Source organism: Oncorhynchus masou, chromosome 10, assembly GCF_036934945.1.
Source record: "Oncorhynchus masou masou isolate Uvic2021 chromosome 10, UVic_Omas_1.1, whole genome shotgun sequence".
In the NCBI taxonomy this organism is placed as follows: domain Eukaryota; kingdom Metazoa; phylum Chordata; class Actinopteri; order Salmoniformes; family Salmonidae; genus Oncorhynchus; species Oncorhynchus masou.
The window spans coordinates 21,066,263-21,089,650 of NC_088221.1; the positions used below are offsets into that span (position 1 = coordinate 21,066,263).

At 44.2% G+C, this 23,388-nt stretch overlaps 1 protein-coding gene across 13 annotated transcripts in view; it reads left to right on the plus strand.

Annotated features, from left to right (window-relative positions):
* LOC135547311 (peripheral plasma membrane protein CASK) overlaps positions 1 to 23,388 on the plus strand; it is a 203,510-nt gene that overhangs the window by 74,223 nt on the left and 105,899 nt on the right. For 12 of the 13 annotated variants that reach the window (XM_064976171.1, XM_064976173.1, XM_064976176.1 and 9 more), the window contains exon 2: positions 13,079 to 13,191. In XM_064976171.1, the coding sequence (XP_064832243.1) occupies positions 13,079 to 13,191 (113 nt within the window). Of the gene's footprint in view, positions 1 to 2,248; positions 2,317 to 13,078; positions 13,192 to 23,388 lie in introns of those variants that run through there. The other variant, XM_064976183.1, reaches the window with a different exon arrangement.

Below are 23,388 nucleotides of genomic sequence, written 5' to 3' on the forward strand. Positions count from 1 at the left end.
CTTTGCTATTGGTCTCTTTCCTAGATGGCTTTTCTCCCACTTCTTATGGAAACTCTTCGGGTATGCTCGCTTAATATAAATGGCACCAGAGATGTGGGAAAGAGGAGTCTGTTGGGTGAATATGTAAAACAAAAAAAGTACAGGTGTTGTTTCTGCAAGAGACGCATAGTGATGTGGTGAATGAAGTCGTTTGGGGGCTCCGGTGGAAAGGGGAAAGTGTGCTGAGCCATGGAACAAATGTTAGTGCAGGGGTGGCAGTCCTTTTTGCACCGGGTCTGGCCGTAAAAATGTGCTCCTCAAAGGAGGTGTATAGGAGTAGACTGCTTGTAGTAAAAGCAGAAATTAACAACAGGGGTTTTGTCCTTAGAAACGTGTAGGCACCTAACACAAGGAGAGAGAGGGGTCGTCTGTTTGGGTGTATGTTTAGGGAATTTTTATCAATGATGACTAATTATGTATACATTTCAATTAGGACTGACTAATCAGAATACTATTATGTTACTGTATATGTACTAATCAGAATACTATTATGTTGCTGTATATGTATGAGTTTTCTTTCTTGATCCCAGTACTGAATATAATGTGTGTGAATGTGGTCAAGAGTTAGAACAATGACTGTCTGTTCCTTGGTAGGAATGAATGAACAAAATCTTCAGACTGGCTAGAATGCTTATCTACACGAGAAGACTTTGGCTCGTAAATTATATTTAATTGGTAGGGAGACGGATGTGGGAAGGCTTGAGATACAGCCTTTGTACTGGAACGTAGATGGCACGGGTTGGTGCTGAAACTAATGACGTCATTTTCAGTTTATAACCTGTGATAAACTGTATTGTATTCAGTACTCTCGTGAATAAACTCTGCTGATTGACTTTAAGGGCTCTGTCCATTATTATAGAATAAGGGTCTTACAAATCCTTATGAATTGACAGAGTGTTTCATTTTAATTGGGTATTAAAACATAGTGCAATTTAATTCCTGTAACAGTGAATCAGACAGGAACTCTCACAGGTAGCGCCTGAGGAGACGCCTGTGGTCGGCGGGGACTAGCACTGTACAATGTATTTTACGAAGATTGAAATTGGGAGGAGCCTGATTCAAGCTCAGTGAGGGGTGTTAAGGGACATAATTAAGCAGTTTGACCGAGTGGATGTTTGAAGAACTAGACATCACAAAACAGTATACGTGGGTGAAGGTTTCTGGGGCTAAGGTGAGTGCAGCCAGACTAGATCGGTTTTACATGTCCAAGAATCAGAGCAATATGCTGTTGAGCGCTACCATTCTCCCAGTGGGTTTTTCAGATCACCACATAACCATGGCTCGGCTCTCTATTTCACCCGGGCCTTGGCAGGTATCCTATTAGAAGTTTAATGTAAAGCTCTTACAAGATGCCAGTTTTTGCTCAGGTTTCCAGACTTTTTTGGGGAAGGTGGGGGCAGCTAAGAGAGTATGAGTCTGGGTCAATGGTGGGATGTGGGAAAATTCCAAATGTGGTATACAGCTCTCTCATCCTCAGAGGCTAGGAGGGTATTGGGAGAACTCGAGCGCAGTATCAGTGAAGTGGTGGTAGAGATGGTGGGGCAAGGCAATGTAGGCCTCAAGGCTAATTTAGCTGAATTACGTAGTGACCTGGGCAGTTTTTTCCAGGTTAAAGCAAAGGCAGCACTTGTAAGAGCTAGGTTCTCCATGCTCAAGGAGATAGATATTCCCAGATCCTTCTTCTTTGGTTTGGAAAGACAGAGCGGTGAAGCTAAGGATATGCATTGTCTGCGGCTGTCGGATGGGCGGGTGACCTCTCTGAGGTGGGGGAGATGCGTGATCAGACTGTGGAGTTTTATACTGAGTTGTATAGAAAAGAACTGTGTGATCCTATGTGTGCTCAGGTTTTGTTTGCAGAACTCCCTAAGCTCTCTCTAACACAGAAGGATGAAATGGATATTCCCCTGTTGCACCATGAACTAGCAGAGGCTATAACCCAGATGTCCCAAGGCCGTGCACCGGGGGTCGATGGACTGCCAGTGGAGTTTTATAAAATACATCTGGGTAGGAGAGTTGCCGATGAGCTGCCGTCAGGCGGCTCTGACTCTCCTGCCCAAAAAAGGGGACTTGTGTGAACTTAAGAACTGGAGTCCTGTGGCATTGAACTGAAGGCCCATCTGGACATAGTACACAAGGACCAGACATATTGTGTACTGGGACGCCCAATCATGGACAACTTTTTCTTAATCAGGGACATGTTGGACTTGTTGAGAGTTTCTAATGTGAACTTTGGACTGGTCTCTTTAGACCAAGAGAAGGCTTTTGATAGAGTGGACCGTGAGTATCTGTTTGATGTGATGTTTGGATTTGGGGAAAGGTTTTTGGCTTGTGTGAAGATGTTGTATGCTGGAGCGTCATGTATGGTCAAGGTGGGAGGGGGCTTAGTAGGCCAGTCTGGGAGAGGCGGGTTATTAGACAAGGATGCCCTCTATCTGGGCAGTTATGTACACTAGCCATTGAACCTTTATTGGGCCACTTTATTGTGCCACATGATGCACAGCTTCTCTCATAACACAGAAAGGACACCCCTGTCTGACTCTCGGGTTGACCCGTGCCAATCAGCTATTAGTGGCCAGGGCTCCATGTTGAACCCTCCACTGGAGGTCCCCTGACCTCTTTGGTACTGGGGCTTTGTAGAGCCCCCTCCATCTAAAACCGACCATACTCTCCTCCCCACATATCACCTACCACTGATGTGCGTTCACTCTTGTTAGGTTCCTAATGTTCCTCACCTTAATGGAAAGGTTGTAAAGGGCTTTACCTCCCACCCCCCCCAAACTCCCCCAGGCTCGGAGTGTAAAAGTCCAACACGTCCTCCAGACCCCCTTGCCAGTCCCCAGTCTCTGCCGACACCTGCAGTGGCGGAAACAGTGGTGGCCCCTCCACCTTGGGCCGCTCAAACACCCCCCTTACCGGCTCAGACACTGCCTCCTCGACCACGCCCAGGAATCTCTCCAACAGCCTAAGCAATGTTAGTCCTGTTTGTTGTGCCAGGACTTCCTGGGTTTTCAACCCCTCCTTCCCCAGCAGCCGCATGTTACCCGGCCTTAGTAAACCCGCTGCCATAAGTCGCTTCTGCAGGGGGGCTGATTGAACCAATCTCAAAAGAAGGGCTGGATTGTGGAAGATTATAGGCTCCTCCCACAACCAGAGCCCAGGCTCCCCCTTCTCGTGTGGGCCTTAGCATCTTCCAGGTCCTCAGCACTGCAGAGTAAAAATCAGAGAGACCTGCTGTACTCAGCCTCTCCAGCCTCATGAGGAACAACTGCCGGTCCAACCCTATTCCGCCAGCTCTCCTCGGCAGCACGCATGCTGGTGAGCAGCGCGAACCACTGCTTTTAACCAGGGCAAGGTGACCGGAAACATGACCGAATACAAACAGTGTAGCTATTCCCTCCGTAAGGCAATCAAACAAGCTAAGTGTCAGTATAGAGCAGAGGTCGACCGACTGTGATTTTTCAACGCCGATACCGATACCGATTATTGGAGGACCAAAAAAGCAGATACTAATTAATCGGCCAATTTAAAAAATAAATAGATCAAAAATAAAATACAAAACTGTATTTGTAATAATGACAATTACCACAATACTGAATTAACACTTATTATAACTTAATATAATACATCAATAAAATCAATTTAGCCTCAAGTAGATAATGAAACATGTTCAATTTGGTTTAAATAATGCGAAAACAGTGTTGGGAGAAGAACATAAAAGTGCAATATGTGCTATGTAAGAAATCTAATGTTTCAGTTCCTTGCTCAGAACATGAGAACATATGAAAGCTGGTGGTTCCTTTTAACATGAGTCTTAAATTTTCAAGGTAAGAAGTTGTAGGTTGTAGTTATTATAGGACTATTTCCCTCTATACCATTTGTATTTCATTAACCTTTGACTATTGGATGTTCTTATAGGCACTTTAATATTGCAAGTGTAACAGTTTAGCTTCTGTCCCTCTCCTCGCTCCTCCCTGGGCTCGAACCAGCAACACAACGACCACAGCCACCACATCGAAGCAGCATTACCCTTGCAGAGCAAGTGAAATAACCACCCCAAGGCTCAGAGCGAGTGAAGTTTGAAACGCTATTAGCGTATTTCACTTCGGTCACACCAGCCTCATCTCGGGAGTTGATAGGTTTGAAGTCATAAACAGCGCAATGCTTGACACACAACAAAGAGCTCCTGGCAAAACGCAAGATAGTGCTGTTTGAATGAATGTTTACGCGCCTGCTTCTGCCTACCACCGCTCAGTCAGATACTTAGCAGTCTCCTTGTGGAGTGCAACGAGAGAGAGGCAGGTCGTTATTGCGTTGGACTAGTTAACTGTAAGGTTGCAAGATTGAATCCCCGAGCTGACAAGGTGAAAATCTGTCTTTCTGCCCCTGAACGAGGCAGTTAACCCAATGTTCCTAGGCTGTCATTGAAAATAAGAATGTGTTCTTAACTGACTTGCCTAGTTTTATTTTTTTAACATCTTTAAATCGGCGCCCAAAAATACAGATTTCCGATTGTTATGAAAACTTGAAATCGGCCCCAATTAATCGGCCATTCCGATTAATCCATCAACCTCTAGTATAGAGACAAAGTAGGGTCGCAATTCAACAGCTCAGACACAAGAGGTATGTGGCAGGGTCTACAGTCAATCACGGATTACAAAAAGAAAACCAGCCCCGTCGCGACCGGGATGTCTTGCTCCCAGACAGACTAAATCAATTTTTGCTCGCTTTGAGGACAATACAGTGCCACTGACACGGCCCGCTTCCAAAACCTGTGGGCTCTCCTTCACTGCAGCCGACGTGAGTAAAACATTTAAACGTGTTAACCCTCGCAAGGCTGCAGGCCCAGACGGCATCCCCAGCCGCGTCCTCAGAGCATGCACAGACCAGCTGGCTGGTGTGTTTACGGACATATTCAATCAATCCTTATCCCAGTCTGCTGTTCCAACATGCTTCAAGAGGGCTACCATAGTTCCTGTTCCCAAGAAAGCTAAGGTAACTGAGCTAAACGACTACCGCCCCGTCGCACTCACTTCCGTCATCATGAAGTGCTTTGAGAGACTAGTCAAGGACCATATCACCTCCACCCTACCTGACACCCTAGACCCACTCCAATTTGCTTACCGCCCCAATAGGTCCACAGACGACGCAATCGCAACCACACTGCACACTGCCCTAACCCATCTGAACAAGAGGAATACCTATGTGAGAATGCTATTCATCGACTACAGCTCAGCATTTAACACCATAGTACCCTCCAAACTCGTCATCAAGCTCGAGACCCTGGGTCTCGACCCGCCCTGTACAACTGGGTACTGGACTTCCTGATGGGCCACCCCCAGGTGGTGAGGGTAGGTAACAACATCTCCACCCCGTTGATCCTCAACACTGGGGCCCCACAAGGGTGCGTTCTGAGCCCTCTCCTGTACTCCCTGTTCACCCACGACTGCGTGGCCAAGCACACCTCCAACTCAATCATCAAGTTTGCGGACGACACTACAGTGGTAGGCTTGATTACCAACAACGACGAGACGGCCTACAGGGAGGAGATGAGGGCCCTCGGAGTGTGGTGTCAGGAAAATAACCTCATACTCATTGTCAACAAAACAAAGGAGATGATTGTGGACTTCAGGAAACAGCAGAGGGAACACCCCCCTATCCACATCGACGGGACAGTAGTGGAGAGGGTAGTAAGTTTCAAGTTCCGGGGGCAAACTACCTGCCCTCCAGGACACCTACACCACCCGATGTCACAGGAAGGCCACAAAGATCATCAAGGACAACAACCACCCGAGCCACTGCCTTTTCATCCCGCTATCATCCAGAAGACGAGTACAGGTGCATCAAAGCAGGGACCGAGAGACTGAAAAACAGCTTCTATCTCAAGGCCATCAGACTGTTAAACAGCCACCACTAACATTGAGTGGCTGCTGCCAACATACTGACTCAACTCCAGCCACTTTAATAATGGAAATTTATGGAAATGTATGTAAAAAAGATATCACTAGCCACTTTAAACAATGCCACTTAATATAATGTTTACATAGCCTACATTACTCATCTCATATGTATATGTATAAACTGTACTCTATATCATCTACTGCATCTTGCCATCTTTATGTAATACATGTATCACTAGCCACTTTAAACTATGCCACTTTATGTCTATATACCCTACATTACTCATCTCATATGTATATACTGTACTCTATACCATCTACTGCATCTTGCCTATGCCGTTCTGTACCATCACTCATTCATATATCTTTATGTACATATTCTTTATCCCTTTACACGTGTGTGTATAAGGTAGTAGTTGTGGAATTGTTAGGTTAGATTACTTGTGGGTTATTACTGCATTGTTGGAACTAGAAGCACAAGCATTTCGCTACACTCGCATTAACATCTGATAACAATGTGTATGTGACAAATAAAATTTGATTTGATTCCCTCCAGCCTAAATCAGTATGGTACAGAAGTCTCGGCGCCGCCTTTAGTCGGAATGCCCTGCTCTTCAGTTCCACCAGGCCCTGTCCTCCTCCATGGACGGACATGTACAACCCTGCCGCCCTTAGTCAGTGAAGACCACCAGCTTGCGTGGCAGGTCTGTGACCAGACCGGCAGGGGGATTGAGGACAGACAGTTTATGCCACAGGGAGGATGCCGCCAGGTTGTTGATTATCAGCACCCTCCCTCTATATGACACTTGGGACAGGAGCCACCTCCACCTGGCTAGTCTTGACACCACTGCCTGTGACAGCCCCTCCCAGTTCTTCCTGACCCACCTCTCCGAGCCCAGGTACACCCCCAAAATTTTAAGCCCTTCACAACCCCACTGCGCACCCCCTGGAAGCCGAGGGGGGGACCCTATCCCTCCATGCCCCACATAAGAGCTTTGCTCTTGCCCCAGTTCACCTTAGCTGACGAAGCTCCCTTGTACACCTTCAGAATAGTCTATAGTACCTGCATATCCTGCCCATCCATGATCATCACAGAAACATCATCTGCATACGCCGACACTGCAATGCCTGTCACCACACCCATGCCTGTCCAGCACACTCCCTGCAGTCTCCTGCGTAGTGTTTTCTGTGTGCGCCAGGTTAATGCCATTAATGTCTCTGTTGGAATGTCTGTATGAGTGGTTGGGGGTGGAGTTTACTGTAGGGATGCTTATAATGGGGTACAGATATTCAAATAAGAAAAAGGCCAAATGTGTTTTGTTGAATTTTCTGTTTGCTCAGGCAAAGTTGGCTATTTGGCTAACAAGGAGGAACAGGGTCAAAGGTGGGGGGATAACAGACCCTTTACTATTATTTAATGGGATGGTCTCTACGCGCCTTAGGGTGGAATTTGTGTTCTATAAAATTATAAAAATTGTGGAGATGTTTCAGGAGATATGGTGTCTTGGGGAGGCTGTCTGTATAGCTGGGTAAGATGGGTTGGATATATGGTTGTAGAAATGGCGAGGTTTTGGTGATGTTGTGTTATATCGTGGGGTAGAGGGCAAGGTGGATATGCAGCTCAGGGGGTATTTGTTTTTTAAGGGGGGTTGTAATGAAATGAGGATGTATCATTAAAGAAATACAAAAAGTCAAATGTATCTCTTTCTCTCTCTCAATTTTCTTCAAGGGGCTTTAATTGACATGGGAAACATATGTTCACATTGCCAACGCAAGTGACATGGATAAACTAAAAGTGAAATAAACAATAAAAAGTGAACAGTATATATTACACTCACACAAGTTCCAAAAGAACAGAGACATTTCAAATGTCATATTATGTCTATATACAGTTATATAACGATGTGCAAATAAATCAACAATAAAAGGGGTTGTATTTACAATGGTTTGTTCTTCACTGGTTGCCCTTTTCTTGTGGCAACAGGTCACTGATCTTGCTGTAATTGTACACTGGTACAGTGGGGCAAAAAAAGTATTTAGTCAGCCACCAATTATGCATGTTCTCCCACTTAAAAAGATGAGAGAGGCTTGTTTGTAGGTGACCAAATACTTATTTTCCACCATAATTTGCAAATAAATTAATGAAAAATCCTACAATGTGATTTTCTGTATTTTTTTCTCTCATTTTGTCTGTCATAGTTGAAGTGTACCTATGATGAAAATTACAGGCCTTTCTCATCTTTTTAAGTGGGAAAACTTGCACAATTGGTGACTGACTAAATACTTTTTTGCCCCACTGTATTTCACCCAATAGATATGGGAGTTTATCAAAATTAGATTTGTGGGTCTGTGTAACCTGAGGGAAATATGTCTCTCTATGGTCATACATTTGGAGGTTAGTATGTTCAGCTCAGTTTCCACCTCATTGTGTGGACAGTGTGGATATAGCCTGTCTTCTCTTGAGAACAACTTTCTCAATAGCAAGGCTATGCTTTGTACTGAGTCTGTACGTAGTCAAACATTTCCTTCATTTTGGGTCAGTCACAGTGGTCAGGTATTCTGCCACTGTGTACTCTCTGTTTAGGGCCAAATAGCGTTATAGTTTGCTCTGTTTTGTTTGTCAATTCTTTCCAATGTGTCACGTAATTATCTTTTTGTTGTTTCATCATTTGGTTGGGTGTAAATGTGTTGCTGTCCTGGTGCTCTGTGGGGTCTGTTTGTGTATGTGAACAGAGCCCCAGGACCAGCTTGCTTAGGGGGTCTTCTCCAGGTTCACTTCTCTGAAACTGATGGTCTGGGAATCGCTTCCTTTTAGGTGGTTGTAGAATTTACGTTTGTACATGGAGGATATTTTTGAAGAATTATGCATGCAGTCTCAATTTGGTGTTTGTTCTGTTTTGAGCTGAGGATGATGTTAGAGTTTAAGTATAGCTCTCGCTCGCTCCTCTCTCTGGCCACAACATCAGAGCACATCTGCCTGGTTTCAGATGCATGAGCTGGGCTGAGGAGGAATTTACAGTGTGTGTTTTCAGTGGCTAACACCGTTGCTAATTACCGATCAAACAACCGTTAAATCCAAATGTCTTTCATGTGACTTCAGCCGTGGAAACCTCGGAATGTTTCCTTTCGCTAAGCTGTTGACCCAGGAGCTCTGCCAGGAGTTATGCTGTGTGTGTATTTACATTCTTTATTTATTGCATTATAAATGTCCCTGTTATGCTCAGAGAGACTTCTGCAGTACCCTCGGTCTCACCAGCTCTCTCTTGCTGTCACACACACACAAACACACAAATGTAGACTTCACCATCCCTCTTCCTCAGAAGATGTAGGTGTTTCTGTCTCTGCTCCCTGACCAACGTCCAAAGGGAGCAATCCTATACACTAATCCTCATCTTCCCCCTCTCTCTCTCTCTCTCTCTCTCTCTCTCTCTCTCTCTCTCTCTCTCTCTCTCTCTCTCTGATTCTTTCTCTTCCACACCCTCCTACTCTCTCTATTCCTTCCTCTCTCCTGTAGGCTATATCTCCTTTCTCTTGGAGGGGAAGCTGTGGAGTCATTGTTTATTCATTAACTGTAACTGTATGCTATTGAGTTTCGCACCTTCAAAGAGAAGGTGCTGCCTTGTTTCTAAGGGAACTCCAGCAGAGAATAAAGAACTTGAACAAATGCACTAACTCTACTTCTCATATACAGTGTTCCTGTGTGCCTGAATGTGCACGTGTGTGTGTGTGAGTGTGTGAGCTTGGTTATTGGAATGGATTTTGACCTCCATAAAAAATGACAGGCAGGTCAAAATGATTACACTTTACTCAGCGTTATTGCTATCTAAGTGTGAGTGTGTGTGTGTGTATAGCAGATGGTTGATCAGATTAAAGCTGCTTAGCTTCAGAGGGGTGATGTACAGAGAAACACTGCCCAGAGATGGTAAAACACAGACACACACAGGCAGGCTGGAGAGCTGCTCATCAAACTAGTTTTGACTGCCGCTTGGTGACATTGATTGTGTGTGTTTAGTAGAATATTCACAAATGCTCAACGGGAAATATGTGTCAATAGGTTTTCTCTGTCCCCTGGTTAAAAGCTCACTAACAGCATAGAGAAAGACCCCGTATTTTCCCGTTCGTTTTGCACATTGTTACATTGCACATTGTATATAGCCAATAATATACCATTTGAAACGTCTATATTATTTAAAAACGTGTGTGTGTAATGTTTACTGTTCATTTCTGATTGTTTGTTCATTTATCTTATTTCCCTTTTGTTTTGTCGATTTCATTTGCTTTGGCAATGTAAACATATGTTTCTCATGCCAACAAAGCCCGTTTAATTGAATTGAAGAGATGGGGAGGGGAGGAGAGAAGTGGGGAGAGGGACAGAGATGGGGGAGTCGGACAGGGAGGGAATATGAAAGGAGAGCGACAGCAATGCGCTCAAACTGTCCCACACGCATGCACAAACGCACGCACCCACCCATACGCACTCACACTCATATTCAGTCTCTTTGTATTCTCTGAGGGTGTGTGTGAACTGGGTCATCTTTAATCAGACGTTGTCTAGCATACACACACCTGAGGCAGGAGAGGCTCTGCTTTCCAAGGAATGTGTGTGTGTGTGTCTCTGTGTGTGTGTGTGTGTGTGTGTGTGTGTGTGTGTGTGTGTGTGTGTGTGTGTGTGTGTGTGTGTGTGTGTGTGTGTGTGTGTGTGTGTGTGTGTGTGTGTGTGTGTGTGTGTGTGTGTGTGTGTGTGAGGGTGTGTGTGTGTGTGTGTGTGCCTTTTGCTCTGTGCCAACTGCCAAGCTACTGTGAGAGGTCTGCGAGGGCAGCGCAAACCTTGTATTCACTAAACACCTCTCACTGACTCAGGGTCTACTCCATCTGTGTTAAGGTCACTGGTGTGGTTTACATTTTCCTCATCTTAGAATGATTCAACATCAGAACTGACTGAAGCTGATGGAACTGACCTCAACTCTCTTATCTAAACTAGAGTGCTTGGGTTGTGTGTGTTTTATATAGTGTAATCATATTCAGCCTCAATGTCTTGCTTTTGGGTACTGCAGAGACGTTAAGGGACAATTGAATGAATACATTAGTTTGTTAAAGACTATACTTGTACTAGGGTCTTTCTATTTGATTTCAATCACTTTTTGACCGCACCCCTTCAAACTCAAACATTTCTCTTTTCCAGTGTTGAAGACATGGATGTCTCATGGGGTTTGCAAAATTGGTCAGCTTTGAGCACATCTATCTCCTAATTCTTTTGGCAATAAATGCTTCACAGAGTTCAAGTAACAGACACATCTCAACATCAACTATTCAGAGGAGACTGCGTGAATCAGGCCTTCATGGTCGATTTGCTGCAAAGAAACCACTGCTAAAAGACACCAATAAGAAGAAGAGACTTGCTTGGGCCAAGAAACACAAGCAATGGACATTAGACCGGTGGAAATCTGTCCTTTGGTCTGATGAGTCCAAATTTTAGATTTTTGGTTCCAACCGCCGTGTCTTTGTGAGACGCAGAGAGGTGAACAGATGATCTCCGCATGTGAGGTTCCAACTGTGAAGCATGGAGGAGGTGTGGGGGTGCTTAGCTGGTGACACTGTCAGTGATTTATTTAGAATTCAAGGCACACTTACCCAGCATGGCTACCACAGCATTCTGCAGCGATACTCCATCCCATCTGGTTAGAGTTTAGTGGGACTATCATTTGTTTTTCAACAGGTCAATGACCCAACACACCTCAAGGTTGTGTAAGGGCTATTTGACCAAGACGGAGAGTAATGGAGTGTTGCATCAGATGACCTGGCCTCCACAATCACCTGACCTCAACCCAATTGAGATGGTTTGGGATGAGTTGGACCACAGAGTGAAGGAAAAGCAGCCAACAAGTGCTCAGCAAATGTGGGAACTCCTTCAAGATTGTTGGAAAAGCATTCCATGTGAAGCTGGTTGAGAGAATGCCAAGAGTGTGCAAAGCTGTCAATGCAAAGGGTGGCTACTTTGAAGAATCTCAAATATAAAATATATTTTGATTTATTTAACACTTTTTTGGTTACTACATGATTCCATGTGTGTTGTTTCATAGTTTTGATGTGTACACTATTATTTTACAATGTAGAAAATAGTCAAAATAAAGAAAAACCCTTGAATGTGTAGGTGTGTCCCAACTTTTGATTGGTACTGTAAATCAAAAGGGGTACAGTTAAAAGGTTCTTACAATATATACAACCCACTATTTGTGTTTATTTTGTATTTAATGATGAGATGGTAAGGTGTTCTGTCCTATGTATAAAGGTATGAGATGTTAAGGTGTTCTGTCCTATGTATGACGGTATGAGATGTTAAGGTGTTCTGTCCTAGGTATAAATTAATGAGATGTTAAGGTGTTCTGCCCTAGGTATAAATTAATGAGATGTTAAGGTGTTCTGTCCTAGGTATAAATTAATGAGATGTTAAGGTGTTCTGTCCTGGGTATAAATTAATGAGATGTTAAGGTGTTCTGTCCTATGTATAAAGGTATGAGATGTTAAGGTGTTCTCTCCTAGGTATAAATATATGAGATGTTAAGGTGTTCTCTCCTATGTATAAAGGTATGAGATGTTAAGGTGTTCTGTCCTAGGTATAAAGGTATGAGATGTTAAGGTGTTCTCTCCTAGGTATAAATTAATGAGATGTTAAGGTGTTCTGTCCTAGGTATAAATTAATGAGATGTTAAGGTGTTCTCTCCTAGGTATAAATGTATGAGATGTTAAGGTGTTCTCTCCTAGGTATAAATTAATGAGATGTTAAGGTGTTCTCTCCTAGGTATAAATGTATGAGATGTTAAGGTGTTCTGTCCTAGGTATAAATTAATTAGATGTTAAGGTGTTCTCTCCTAGGTATAAATTAATGAGATGTTAAGGTGTTCTCTCCTAGGTATAAATGTATGAGATTTTAAGGTGTTCTGTCCTATGTATGACGGTATGAGATGTTAAGGTGTTCTCTCCTAGGTATAAATGTATGAGATGTTAAGGTGTTCTGTCCTATGTATGACGGTATGAGATGTTAAGGTGTTCTGTCCTAGGTATGACGGTATGAGATGTTAAGGTGTTCTGTCCTATGTATGACGGTATGAGATGTTAAGGTGTGTGTGTTCTTTCCTGTGCAGGGGTCCGTTCAGCGTGGTGAGGAGATGTATCAACAGAGACACAGGACAGCAGTTTGCTGTGAAGATTGTAGATGTGGCCCAGTTTACCTCCAGCCCTGGACTCAGCACAGAGGGTAAGAAAACACATGCACACACTATATCACTCTCCCTCTCTCTGTTGTGTGTGTATGCTGATGGTTATAGAGACATATATACACACTTATCAGCTGGGTGTAAGGTGATGTGGGAGGCCTGTGTGTGTGTGTGAGTGTGTGTGTGTGTCCTCACTCTGAATCTGTACTCCAAATAACCCTGCCTCTGAGGTAAAAAAAAAAACTAGACATAGACATCTTGGTACTTTGTTTTGTTCAGAAAGCAAACTAATCACAAAGAGGCCAGTGAGTCATGGAATTGTCTGCACAAAGCACCAGACGCAGGGCACAGGCCTCATATCAAATCTATTGTTATTTGGCACATGCTTCGTAAACAACAGGTGGAGACTAACAGAGAAATGCTTTCTTACGGGCCCTTCCCATCAATGCAGAGAGAGAAAATAGAGAAATAATAGAAAAGTAATAACCCATAATAATAAAAGTAATAATAAATACATAATGAGTAATGACAACTTGGCTATATACACAGGGTACCAGTACCTAGTCAATGTGCAGGGGTACGAGGTAATTCAAGTAGATATGTACTGTACATATAACTATGAATAAAGTGACTAGGCAACAGGATAGATCATTAACAGTAACAGCAGAGTATGTGATGAGTAAAACAAGTTAGTGCAAAAAAGCCAATGCATATAGTCCGAGTAGCTATTTGGTTGACTGTTTTTCCAACTATTTAGCAGTATTATTGCTTGGGGGTTGAAGCTGTTCAGGGTCCTGTTGGTTCCAGACATGGTGCATCGGTACCTCTTGCCTTGCGGTAGGAAGGGGATCAGTCTATGACTTGGGTGGCTGGAATCTTTGACCATTTTTAAGGCCTTCCTCTGACACCGCTAGGATAGAGGTCCTGGATGGCAGGGAACTCGGGCCCCAGGATCCAGTTTCAGCGGGAGGTGTTCAGTCCCAAAGTCCTTAGCTTAGTGATGAACTTAGAGGGCACTATGGTGTGGAACTCTGAGCTGTAGATAATGAACAACATTCTCACATAGGTGTTCCTCATGTCCAGGTGGTAGAGGGCAGTGTGGAGTGCAATAGAGATTGCGTTGTCTGTGGATCTATTGGGGCGGCATGGGAATTGGAGTGGATCCAGGGTGTCTGGGATGATGGTGTTGATGTGAGCCATGACCGGCCTTTCAAAGCATTTCATGGCTACAGACGTGAGTGCTACGGGGCGATAGTCATTTAGACAAGTTACCTTCGCATTCTTGCAGTGATGTGTCCTATAAGAAGCATTGGTGGCAAATCTGACCACCACCAGTGGTGGTCTGCTTGAAACATGTAGGTATTACAGACTGGGTCAGGGAGAGGTTGAAAATGGAATACCTGATTGTTAAATGCCGACCAGTCTACCTCCCGAGGGAGGTTTCAGCACCATTGAGAGAATCTTGACTGGCTGCATCACTAGATGTGATTTACCAGTCAGTCATCAGATTTGCCACCAATGCTTCTTATGGGACACATCACTGCACTCTATACTCCTCTGTGAACTGGTCCTCTCTGTGGACCTGTCGCAAGTCCCACTGGTTAATGCTTATTTATAAATCCCTCTTAGGCCTCACTCCCCCCTATCTGAGATATCTACTGCAGCCCTCATCCTCCACATACAACATCTGTTCTGCCAGTCACGTTCTGTTAAAGGTCCCCACGGCACACACATCGCTCCTCTTTTCAGTTCGCTTAGGTTAGCGACTGGATCGAGCTGCAGAAAACACTCAACCCGGGCAGCTTTTATCTCCCATCTTTTCATTCAAAGACTCAATCATGGACACTCTTACTGACAGTTGTGACTGCTTCGTGTGATGTATTATTGTCTCTACCTTCTTGCCTTCGTGCTGTTGTCTGTTGCCAAAAATGTTTGCATCATGTTTTGTGCTGCTACCATGTTGTGCTGTTGCAATGTGGTGTTGCTACCACGTTGTTGTCATGTTGTGTTGCTACCATGCTGTGTTTTCTTGTGTTGCTACCATGCTATGTTGTTGTCTTAGGTCTCTCTTTACCCTATAATGACAAAGCATTAATTACAAAGCATTGTTGATACATTTTTGCAAATGTATCAACAATAAAAAACAGAAATATTACATTTATATAAGTATTCAGACCCTTTACTCACTACTTTGCACCTTTGGCAGCGATTACGGTCTCGGGTCTTCTTGGGTATGACGCTACAGGCTTGGCACACCAGTATTTGGTGAGTTTCTCCCATTCTTAACCGCAGATCCTCTCAAACTCTGTCGGGTTGCATGGGGAGCGTTGCTGGACAGCTATTGTCAGGTCTCTTCGATCGGGTTCAAGTCCAGACTCTGGCTGGGCCACTCAAGGCCATTCAGAGACTTGTCCCAAGCCACTCCTGTGTTGTCTTGGCTGTGTGCTTAGGGTCGTTGTCCTGTTGGAAGATGAACCTTCACCCAAGTCTGAGGCCCTGAGCTCTCTGGAGCAGGTTTTCATCAAGGATTTCTCTGTACTTTGCTCCATTCATCTTTCCTTCAATCCTGAATGGTCTCCCAGTCCCTGACGCTGAAAAACATCCCCACAGCATGATGCTGCCACCACCATGCTTCACCATAGGCATGGTATTTGCCAGGTGATGAGCGGTGCCTGGTTCCTCCAGACGTGACACATTCAGGCACAATAGTTAAATCTTGGGTTTCATCAGACCAGAGAATCTTGTTTCTCATGGTCTAAGAGACCTTTAGGTGCCTTTTGGAAAACTCCAAGTGGCTGTCATGTGCCTTTTACTGAGGAGTGGCTTCCGTCTGGCCACTTTACAATAAAGGCTTGATTGTTGGAGAGCTGCAGAGATGGATGAGGATTGATATTTCTTTCTAATAAGTTGTCTTCAAAATGCTTGCGATTGTGATTTTTTCCTGAAAGGGTCATAAGGGAGATAAATAACAGAAAACAGAAAAATGTAGTATTGTGGTTGATATGTACTTTTTTAAAACAGTATTACCATTTCTAAAAAATCCAGTGAGATTGTGCTTTGTGATCCGTATTAAGTTTTACAGAGAGTTTAAAACGGCAAAGCTGACAAATTGCACTCAGTGCTTTGAGCAGCGCTCTCCATAGACAGACTGGGGAGAGCAGAGTACCGACCACCCTACTAAAGCCAAGGTTAGCAGAGTAAAAGTGATATAAATGAGCCCATTTGGGGATCTGTGTCACGCCCTGACCTTAGTATTCTTTGTTTTCTTTATTATTTTGGTTAGGTCAGGGTGTGACATGGGTGTGTTTTGTCTCATTCTATGGTGTTTGTACTGTCTAGGAGTTTTTGTAGATTTATGGGGTTGTTTTCATTTAGGTGTTTATGTTGGTCTATGGTTGCCTAGATTGGTTCTCAATTAGAGGCAGGTGTTTATCGTTGTTTCTGATTGGGAACCATATTTAGGCAGCCATCTTCTTTGGGTATTTTGTGGGTTATTGTCTATGTTATGTTGCACGTTAGCACATTGTTTATATAACGGTCATCGTCTTCGTTTTGTTGTTTTTGTTTAAGTGTTCTTCGTGTTCTTCATTAATAAAGAAGAATGTATTCTAACCACGCTGCGCTTTGGTCTACTCCATACGACGATCGTGACAATCTGATAGTATTTCTGATTGCCTTAACGCCCCATCACTAATGAGCTGTGGCGCTTCTCAAACTAATGTTTTCTTCACTTCAAACATCAAGCAAACTAAGTCTGTTTTTCCCTCCTCAATGTATTTGAGAATCTTTCCAAGTCTCTGAGGGCGCAGAATATTTGATAAAATATTGCAAGTTTGCTAGTTCAAGCTTTGGGCCGGACCAATTAGTAAATAGTTTACACAATGTTTCAAGTTTGTTGCAGACAGGCCATGCAAAGCCAATGTGATTTATAGGAAATACATTTTTATCGGGATAATTTCTACCTGCAGGCTGCAATGTTTTTAATTGTTGGCTTTTTGGGCTATTTTTACATAGTTGGCAACAAACGTCACTTTTTAGGTTTGTAATCATTTTCTTTTAGGTTTGGATATAATTTGGATTAATTACAATCATTATACAATGGATATAAATAAACAGATGCCTCACAAGTCCTCAACTGGCAGCTTCATTAAATAGTACCCGCAAAACACCAGTCTCAACGTCGAAGAGGCGACTCCGGGATGTTGCCTTCTAGGCAGAGTTGCAAAGAAAAAGCCATATCTCAGACTGGCCAAAAAAAAGAAAAGACTAAGATGCGCAAAAGAACACAGACACTGGACAGAGGAACTCTGCCTAGAAGGCCAGCATCCAGGAGTCGCCTCTTCACTGTTGACATTGAGACTGGTGTTTCGCGTGTACTATTTAATGAAGCTGCCAGTTTAGGACTTGTGAGGCTTCTGTTTCTTAAACTAGACACTCTAATGTACTTGTCCTCTTGCTCAGTTGTGCAGAGGCTGTCTTTAACACAATGGACATCTACTGTACCTGAGCTCTGGGGGACTGGCCTGGGATGGGTGAGTTGGTGTGACCACTGATGGGGCAGCTGCCATGACGGGAAAGCACTCCAGAGTAGTAAAGCGAATCATGGAGAGAGCACTGCTTCCTACACAGGGAGGCATTGGCAGCGAAATACATGGTGCCTGACCTCCACGCCACTCTCCAGGATGTGATCAAGTGTGTCAACTATATCAAAAACAGTTCCACGAAAAGCAGGTGTTTCCAGGCTTCTGCAGGTATATGGGGAGCGAGCACCAGCTGGTGTCTCCAGGCCTTCTGCAGGTATATGGGGAGCGAGCACCAGAAGGTGTTTCCAGGCCTTCTGCAGGTATATGGGGAGCGAGCACCAGCTGGTGTCTCCAGGCCTTCTGCAGGTATATGGGGAGCGAGCACCAGCAGGTGTTTCCAGGCCTTATACAGGGATATGGGGAGCGAGCACCAGCAGGTGTTTCCAGGCCTTCTGCAGGGATATGAGGAGCGAGCACCAGCAGGTGTTTCCAGGCCTTCTGCAGGTATATGGGGAGCGAGCACCAGCAGGTGTCTCCAGGCCTTCTGCAGGTATATGGGGAGCGAGCACCAGCAGGTGTTTCCAGGCCTTCTGCAGGTATATGGGGAGCGAGCACCAGCAGGTGTTTCCAGGCCTTCTGCAGGTATATGGGGAGCGAGCACCAGCAGGTGTCTCCAGGCCTTCTGCAGGTATATGGGGAGCGAGCACCAGCAGGTGTTTCCAGGCCTTATACAGGGATATGGGGAGCGAGCACCAGCAGGTGTTTCCAGGCCTTCTGCAGGGATATGAGGAGCGAGCACCAGCAGGTGTTTCCAGGCCTTCTGCAGGTATATGGGGAGCGAGCACCAGCAGGTGTCTCCAGGCCTTCTGCAGGTATATGGGGAGCGAGCACCAGCAGGTGTTTCCAGGCCTTCTGCAGGGATATGAGGAGCGAGCACCAGCAGGTGCTTTATTATGCAGATGTCCGCTGGCTCAGGGGTAAAGTGTTGGGTCACTTTTATGAGCTTCACGTGGAGATTGCTGCGTATCTTTCGGAAAACAAGTCACCTCTGGCCAAACATGTCGATTGTGAGGAATGGCTGGTGCAGGTTACCTACCTGGCGGATATTTTTGATCATCTGAGTTCTCTCAATGTGTCAATGCAAGGGAGGGGGCACAATCAATTTGAACAGATGGACAAAGTGGACGCCTTCAAAGCATGTTCCTAACGGGAGGATTGACATGTTTCCCAATGCTGATTTTGAGATTCAGAATCTGATCAACAAGTTGCACGGCGACACACTGAAAAACAACATTAAACAGTATCTTGTCAAGCTGCAGGGAAAGTTTTGCGACTACTCCCCGGAGGAGAACAGGAGACAAGATGACTGGATACGCGACCCCATTTTGAATGGAGATGGGATGTGTCATGTTGCCAAGCAATTAAGATGACAGCTGTTGGAACTGTCATTTTGATCGCGGACTGAGCATGTGCCCTGGAAATGACACTGCCACAGTTCTGGAGCAGCGTAGTGGGAGAGTATCCTGCTCTTGCCTGTCGTGCAATCAGAACCTTGCTATCGTTCAGCACTACATATCGGTGTGAAAGGGGCTTCTCTGCTATGGCTGTGCTGAAAACTAAAAGAAGAAACAAACTGGACAGCCAGAATGACCTCAGAGTGTCCCTGTCAACCCCGGACTTCAATAAACGTATCAAACTGAAGAAACACCCCCAGCTTTCCCACTGATAGGCCCCGCACACAATAAATGAACAGGTTCATGAGTTTTTGTTCACTATGTCAAATGTTATTGTTAATTAATTATGACATTCATATGACATTTTATTGAACTGGTTAACTTACACCTTTTAAAAGAACTTCAAGGTTGTGAAACTATTCACATGGTAATTGATGATAAGAAAATACTAAGATTGTTTTTTTTTCTATTTTAAACACTTATGTGTTACTGTTCATTAACATTATTGGACTGTTGTGTGTTACTGTTCATTAACATTATTGGACTGGTGTGTGTTACTGTTCATTAACATTATTGGACTGGTGTGTGTTACTGTTCATTAACAATATTGGACTGGTGTGTGTTACTGTTCATTAACAATATTGGACTGGTATGTGTTACTGTTCATTAACAATATTGGACTGGTGTGTGTTACTGTTAACATTATTGGACTGATGTGTGTTACTGTTCATTAACATTATTGGACTGTTGTGTGTTACTGTTCATTAACATTATTGGACTGGTGTGTGTTACTGTTCATTAACATTATTGGACTGGTGTGTGTTACTGTTCATTAACATTATTGGACTGGTGTGTGTTACTGTTCATTAACATTATTGGACTGGTGTGTGTTACTGTTCATTAACATTATTGGACTGGTGTGTGTTACTGTTCATTAACATTATTGGACTGGTGTGTGTTACTGTTCATTAACATTATTGGACTGGTTTTAATGTCATGTTCTGAGTCTGATCCTTTATTACACCCCACCCCATAACTGGTCGCCTAATTAAACGGCTTATTCTCTTGAATTGGTTATAAATGTTTTCTCAGCTAATATGTCTGTGTAATGATTTTCTTTAATACCATAATAGTAGCCCAGTGAGACAGAGTCTATTTTGCAAGTGAAGCCTGCCCAAGAAGGCAGCTGCAATACAACATTACAAAATGCAATCATTAACAGTCCATAATATTGGTTTGTGAATAAATTGTCCTTGTCAAATTTGGGGGCCCTGGCACAACCAGTTGAGAACCACTGGTCTACAGCTTATCTAACTCGAAGGGAGCTCGTCCAGTTCTCCAGTGATTGCACGTTGGCGATTTATTTACTCACCGAAATAGTTTTGCCAGGGTGCCCGCACGTCGGCCTCTCTTACACCATCACTTGCAAATAAATTCATTAAAAATCCTACAATGTGATTTTCTGGATTTGTTTTCCTCATTTTGTCCGTCATAGTTGAAGTGTACCTATGATGAAAATGAAAGGCCTCTCTTATCTTTTTAAGTGGGAGAACTTTCACAATTGGTGGTTGACTAAATACTTTTTTGCCCCACTGTATGTACAAAAAAAGTTCAGACCAGTGGGAAAATAAACACAACATCAGAATTGGTCAGCAGCTCATAAAACTGCAGCACCATTCATCCACTCTGAAAGAGAGAGAAATAGAGGTGTTCTATTTTTTTAATTACTATCTTGTCTCATCGCTACAACTCCCGTACGGGCTCAGGAGAGACGAAGGTCAAAAGTCATGCATCCTCCAATACACAACCCATCCAAGCCGCACTGCTTCTTAAGATAGCACGCATCCAACCCGACCAATGTGGCGGAGGAAACACTGTGCACTACCGGCCAAGCCCTCCCTAACCCGGACGACGCTAGGCCAATTGCGCGTCGCCCCACGGACCTCCTGGTTGCAGCCAGCTGCGACAGTGCCTGGGCGCGTACCCAGAGTCTCTGGTGGCACAGCTAGCACTGTGATGAAGTGCCCTAGACCACTGCGCCACCCGGGAGGTTCTATTTGTTTTTAAGAGGGGAAGATTGCAGGGTTCAATCTCGGTGAAGTCTGCCACTTTATTTTAGAGGACCACATATGGACTGTAGTTACTTCAACCACCCATTATGATATATCTTCCTTTTCTTGTCTCAGACAAACGCGCACACACACACACACACACACACACACACACACACACACACACACACACACACACACACACACACACACACACACACACACACACACACACACACACACACACACACACACACACACACACACACTGAGCCAATTGAGGGTAAATTGGCAGCAGAGTATGTGCCTATTCTTTGCATAATTGCCTAACACACACATAGGTAACTGATGGCATCTCATCTGCAATGGAGACTCATACATCTACATTATATTATATTAACACTGTGCTCTGCCTTACCATTACCTCAACCACTGGCACGTTATACTTAGTGACCATTACAGCTCTAACGCCTACCTTCTATGAGAAGGAGAGAGAGAGACAGGCAGGCAGACCTGTAGAGTGAGAGATTAGGAAATGGATAAAGAGAGCGAGGGAGAAATAATGGTTTGAATTTGGAGGGCGAGAGGGAAAAGGAAACAAAGAGGGAGGTTCTGTGAGATCGGTCTTTCTGTGCTCTATGAAGGCTGTCTAATGAGACTGTTCTTTCCTGTCCACTGAGCACATCCTCTGCTCTGTCATTAGGAACCTTCTTGAAAAATATTGACTTTTAATGCCTGATTCTGATCTGAAAGCACATTCCACATTCATGTAGCCTATCCTGGTACTAGCTGCTATGTTTTTACATTGCTGGAAATATATCATTTTTTGCTGAACAATTACAATGACAAAAGTGAAACAAGGTTATTGATTTATATTGCTGGGCCCTCAAGTCCCTTCAGCGATGAATCAAGTTGATCAGAACTGCCATCTCTAAGTGTCTGCTTGTGTCAGACTCAAGCTTTCATATGTGAATACTGACAACAGTAAAACAATTGCACTGTCCAATATCTCAGGAGAAAAACTGGGACGGTCCTCTTGTCTTTTGTCTGTTGTCTTGAGTGTCATACAGTTGTACAGTTTGTCACTCCACTCTCACGTTTCCATCTCCATTCTCATTTCTTCCCACTGGAGTGTATATGGACTAGCAGGAGATTTGACAGAGAGATATGTGTGCGCGTGTGTGGCTCGGGAATAGTCACAGACGGGTGTTGAATGGTAGATTTCACTACAGTGAAGTATGATATGTCACTGTGTTGTTAGGTAGCTGATCCGGCCTGTTCTCCTGATGCAGGACACATCTGTGGTTTCTCCAGACAACACTGCTCCCCTCCGTGCTAGTCGTTTTAGCATAACAATTCAAATTATTATTACTAGTATTATTTATTATTTCTGTAGTAGTGTGTGCGTGCGTGCGTGCTATGAAAACTCACTGTCAGGTTAAGTCCTTTTCTAAGTCTGCATGAGTATTTGAGCTTCTCTTCTCTTCCTACCACACTCCACAGACAATCCCCTACAAACCCCTTCTAAACGAGGGATCATGTACCCCGCTCCACGGAGGAGAAATATATTTTCTTCTACCAAAGCCAGGGATTTCTGTCATTCCTCCCTTCTCATAAAGCGAGTGATGGAAACAGAGGGATGGAAACGACCGAGAAAAACACAAATGAAACGTTCACTAGGCCTCCCATTCCTCTCCATCACCCTACCACCTGTTTGTATCCAATCACAAGCCTTGGCTGGAGCGCTGAGAAATCTATCGACCGTACACACACAAACTCTAGATGGCAGTAACACTGTTCCCTTTGTTGATTTGTCTTTTATATTTCACATTTGTTGGGTAATAGAAAATAGAACAGTTACTCTTGAACAAGCAGCTTTAATACAGGAGAGGAGTCACACACACTGTTGCACAACAACTAGGGACGGGCCTGAAGGACCCAGAAATGGCGTGGGCCGGCGATCGATTGGCCAGCAGGGGTCACACACACACTAAAGCTTTCACACACACACATGCTTGCACATTCTCTCCCTCTACAAACACACACTTGCTGAGGCCCCCTGTCCCAGTGGTGTGTGATGAATATGTCAGACTGCAGAAGAGATAAGAGAGAAAAGCAGCCCTGAGAACCAGAGATTCATCACTTTCAGTCTCGCTACCTCCCCATCCCTCCCTCCCTCCCCAACCCTCTCCCCATCCCTCCCTCCCTAT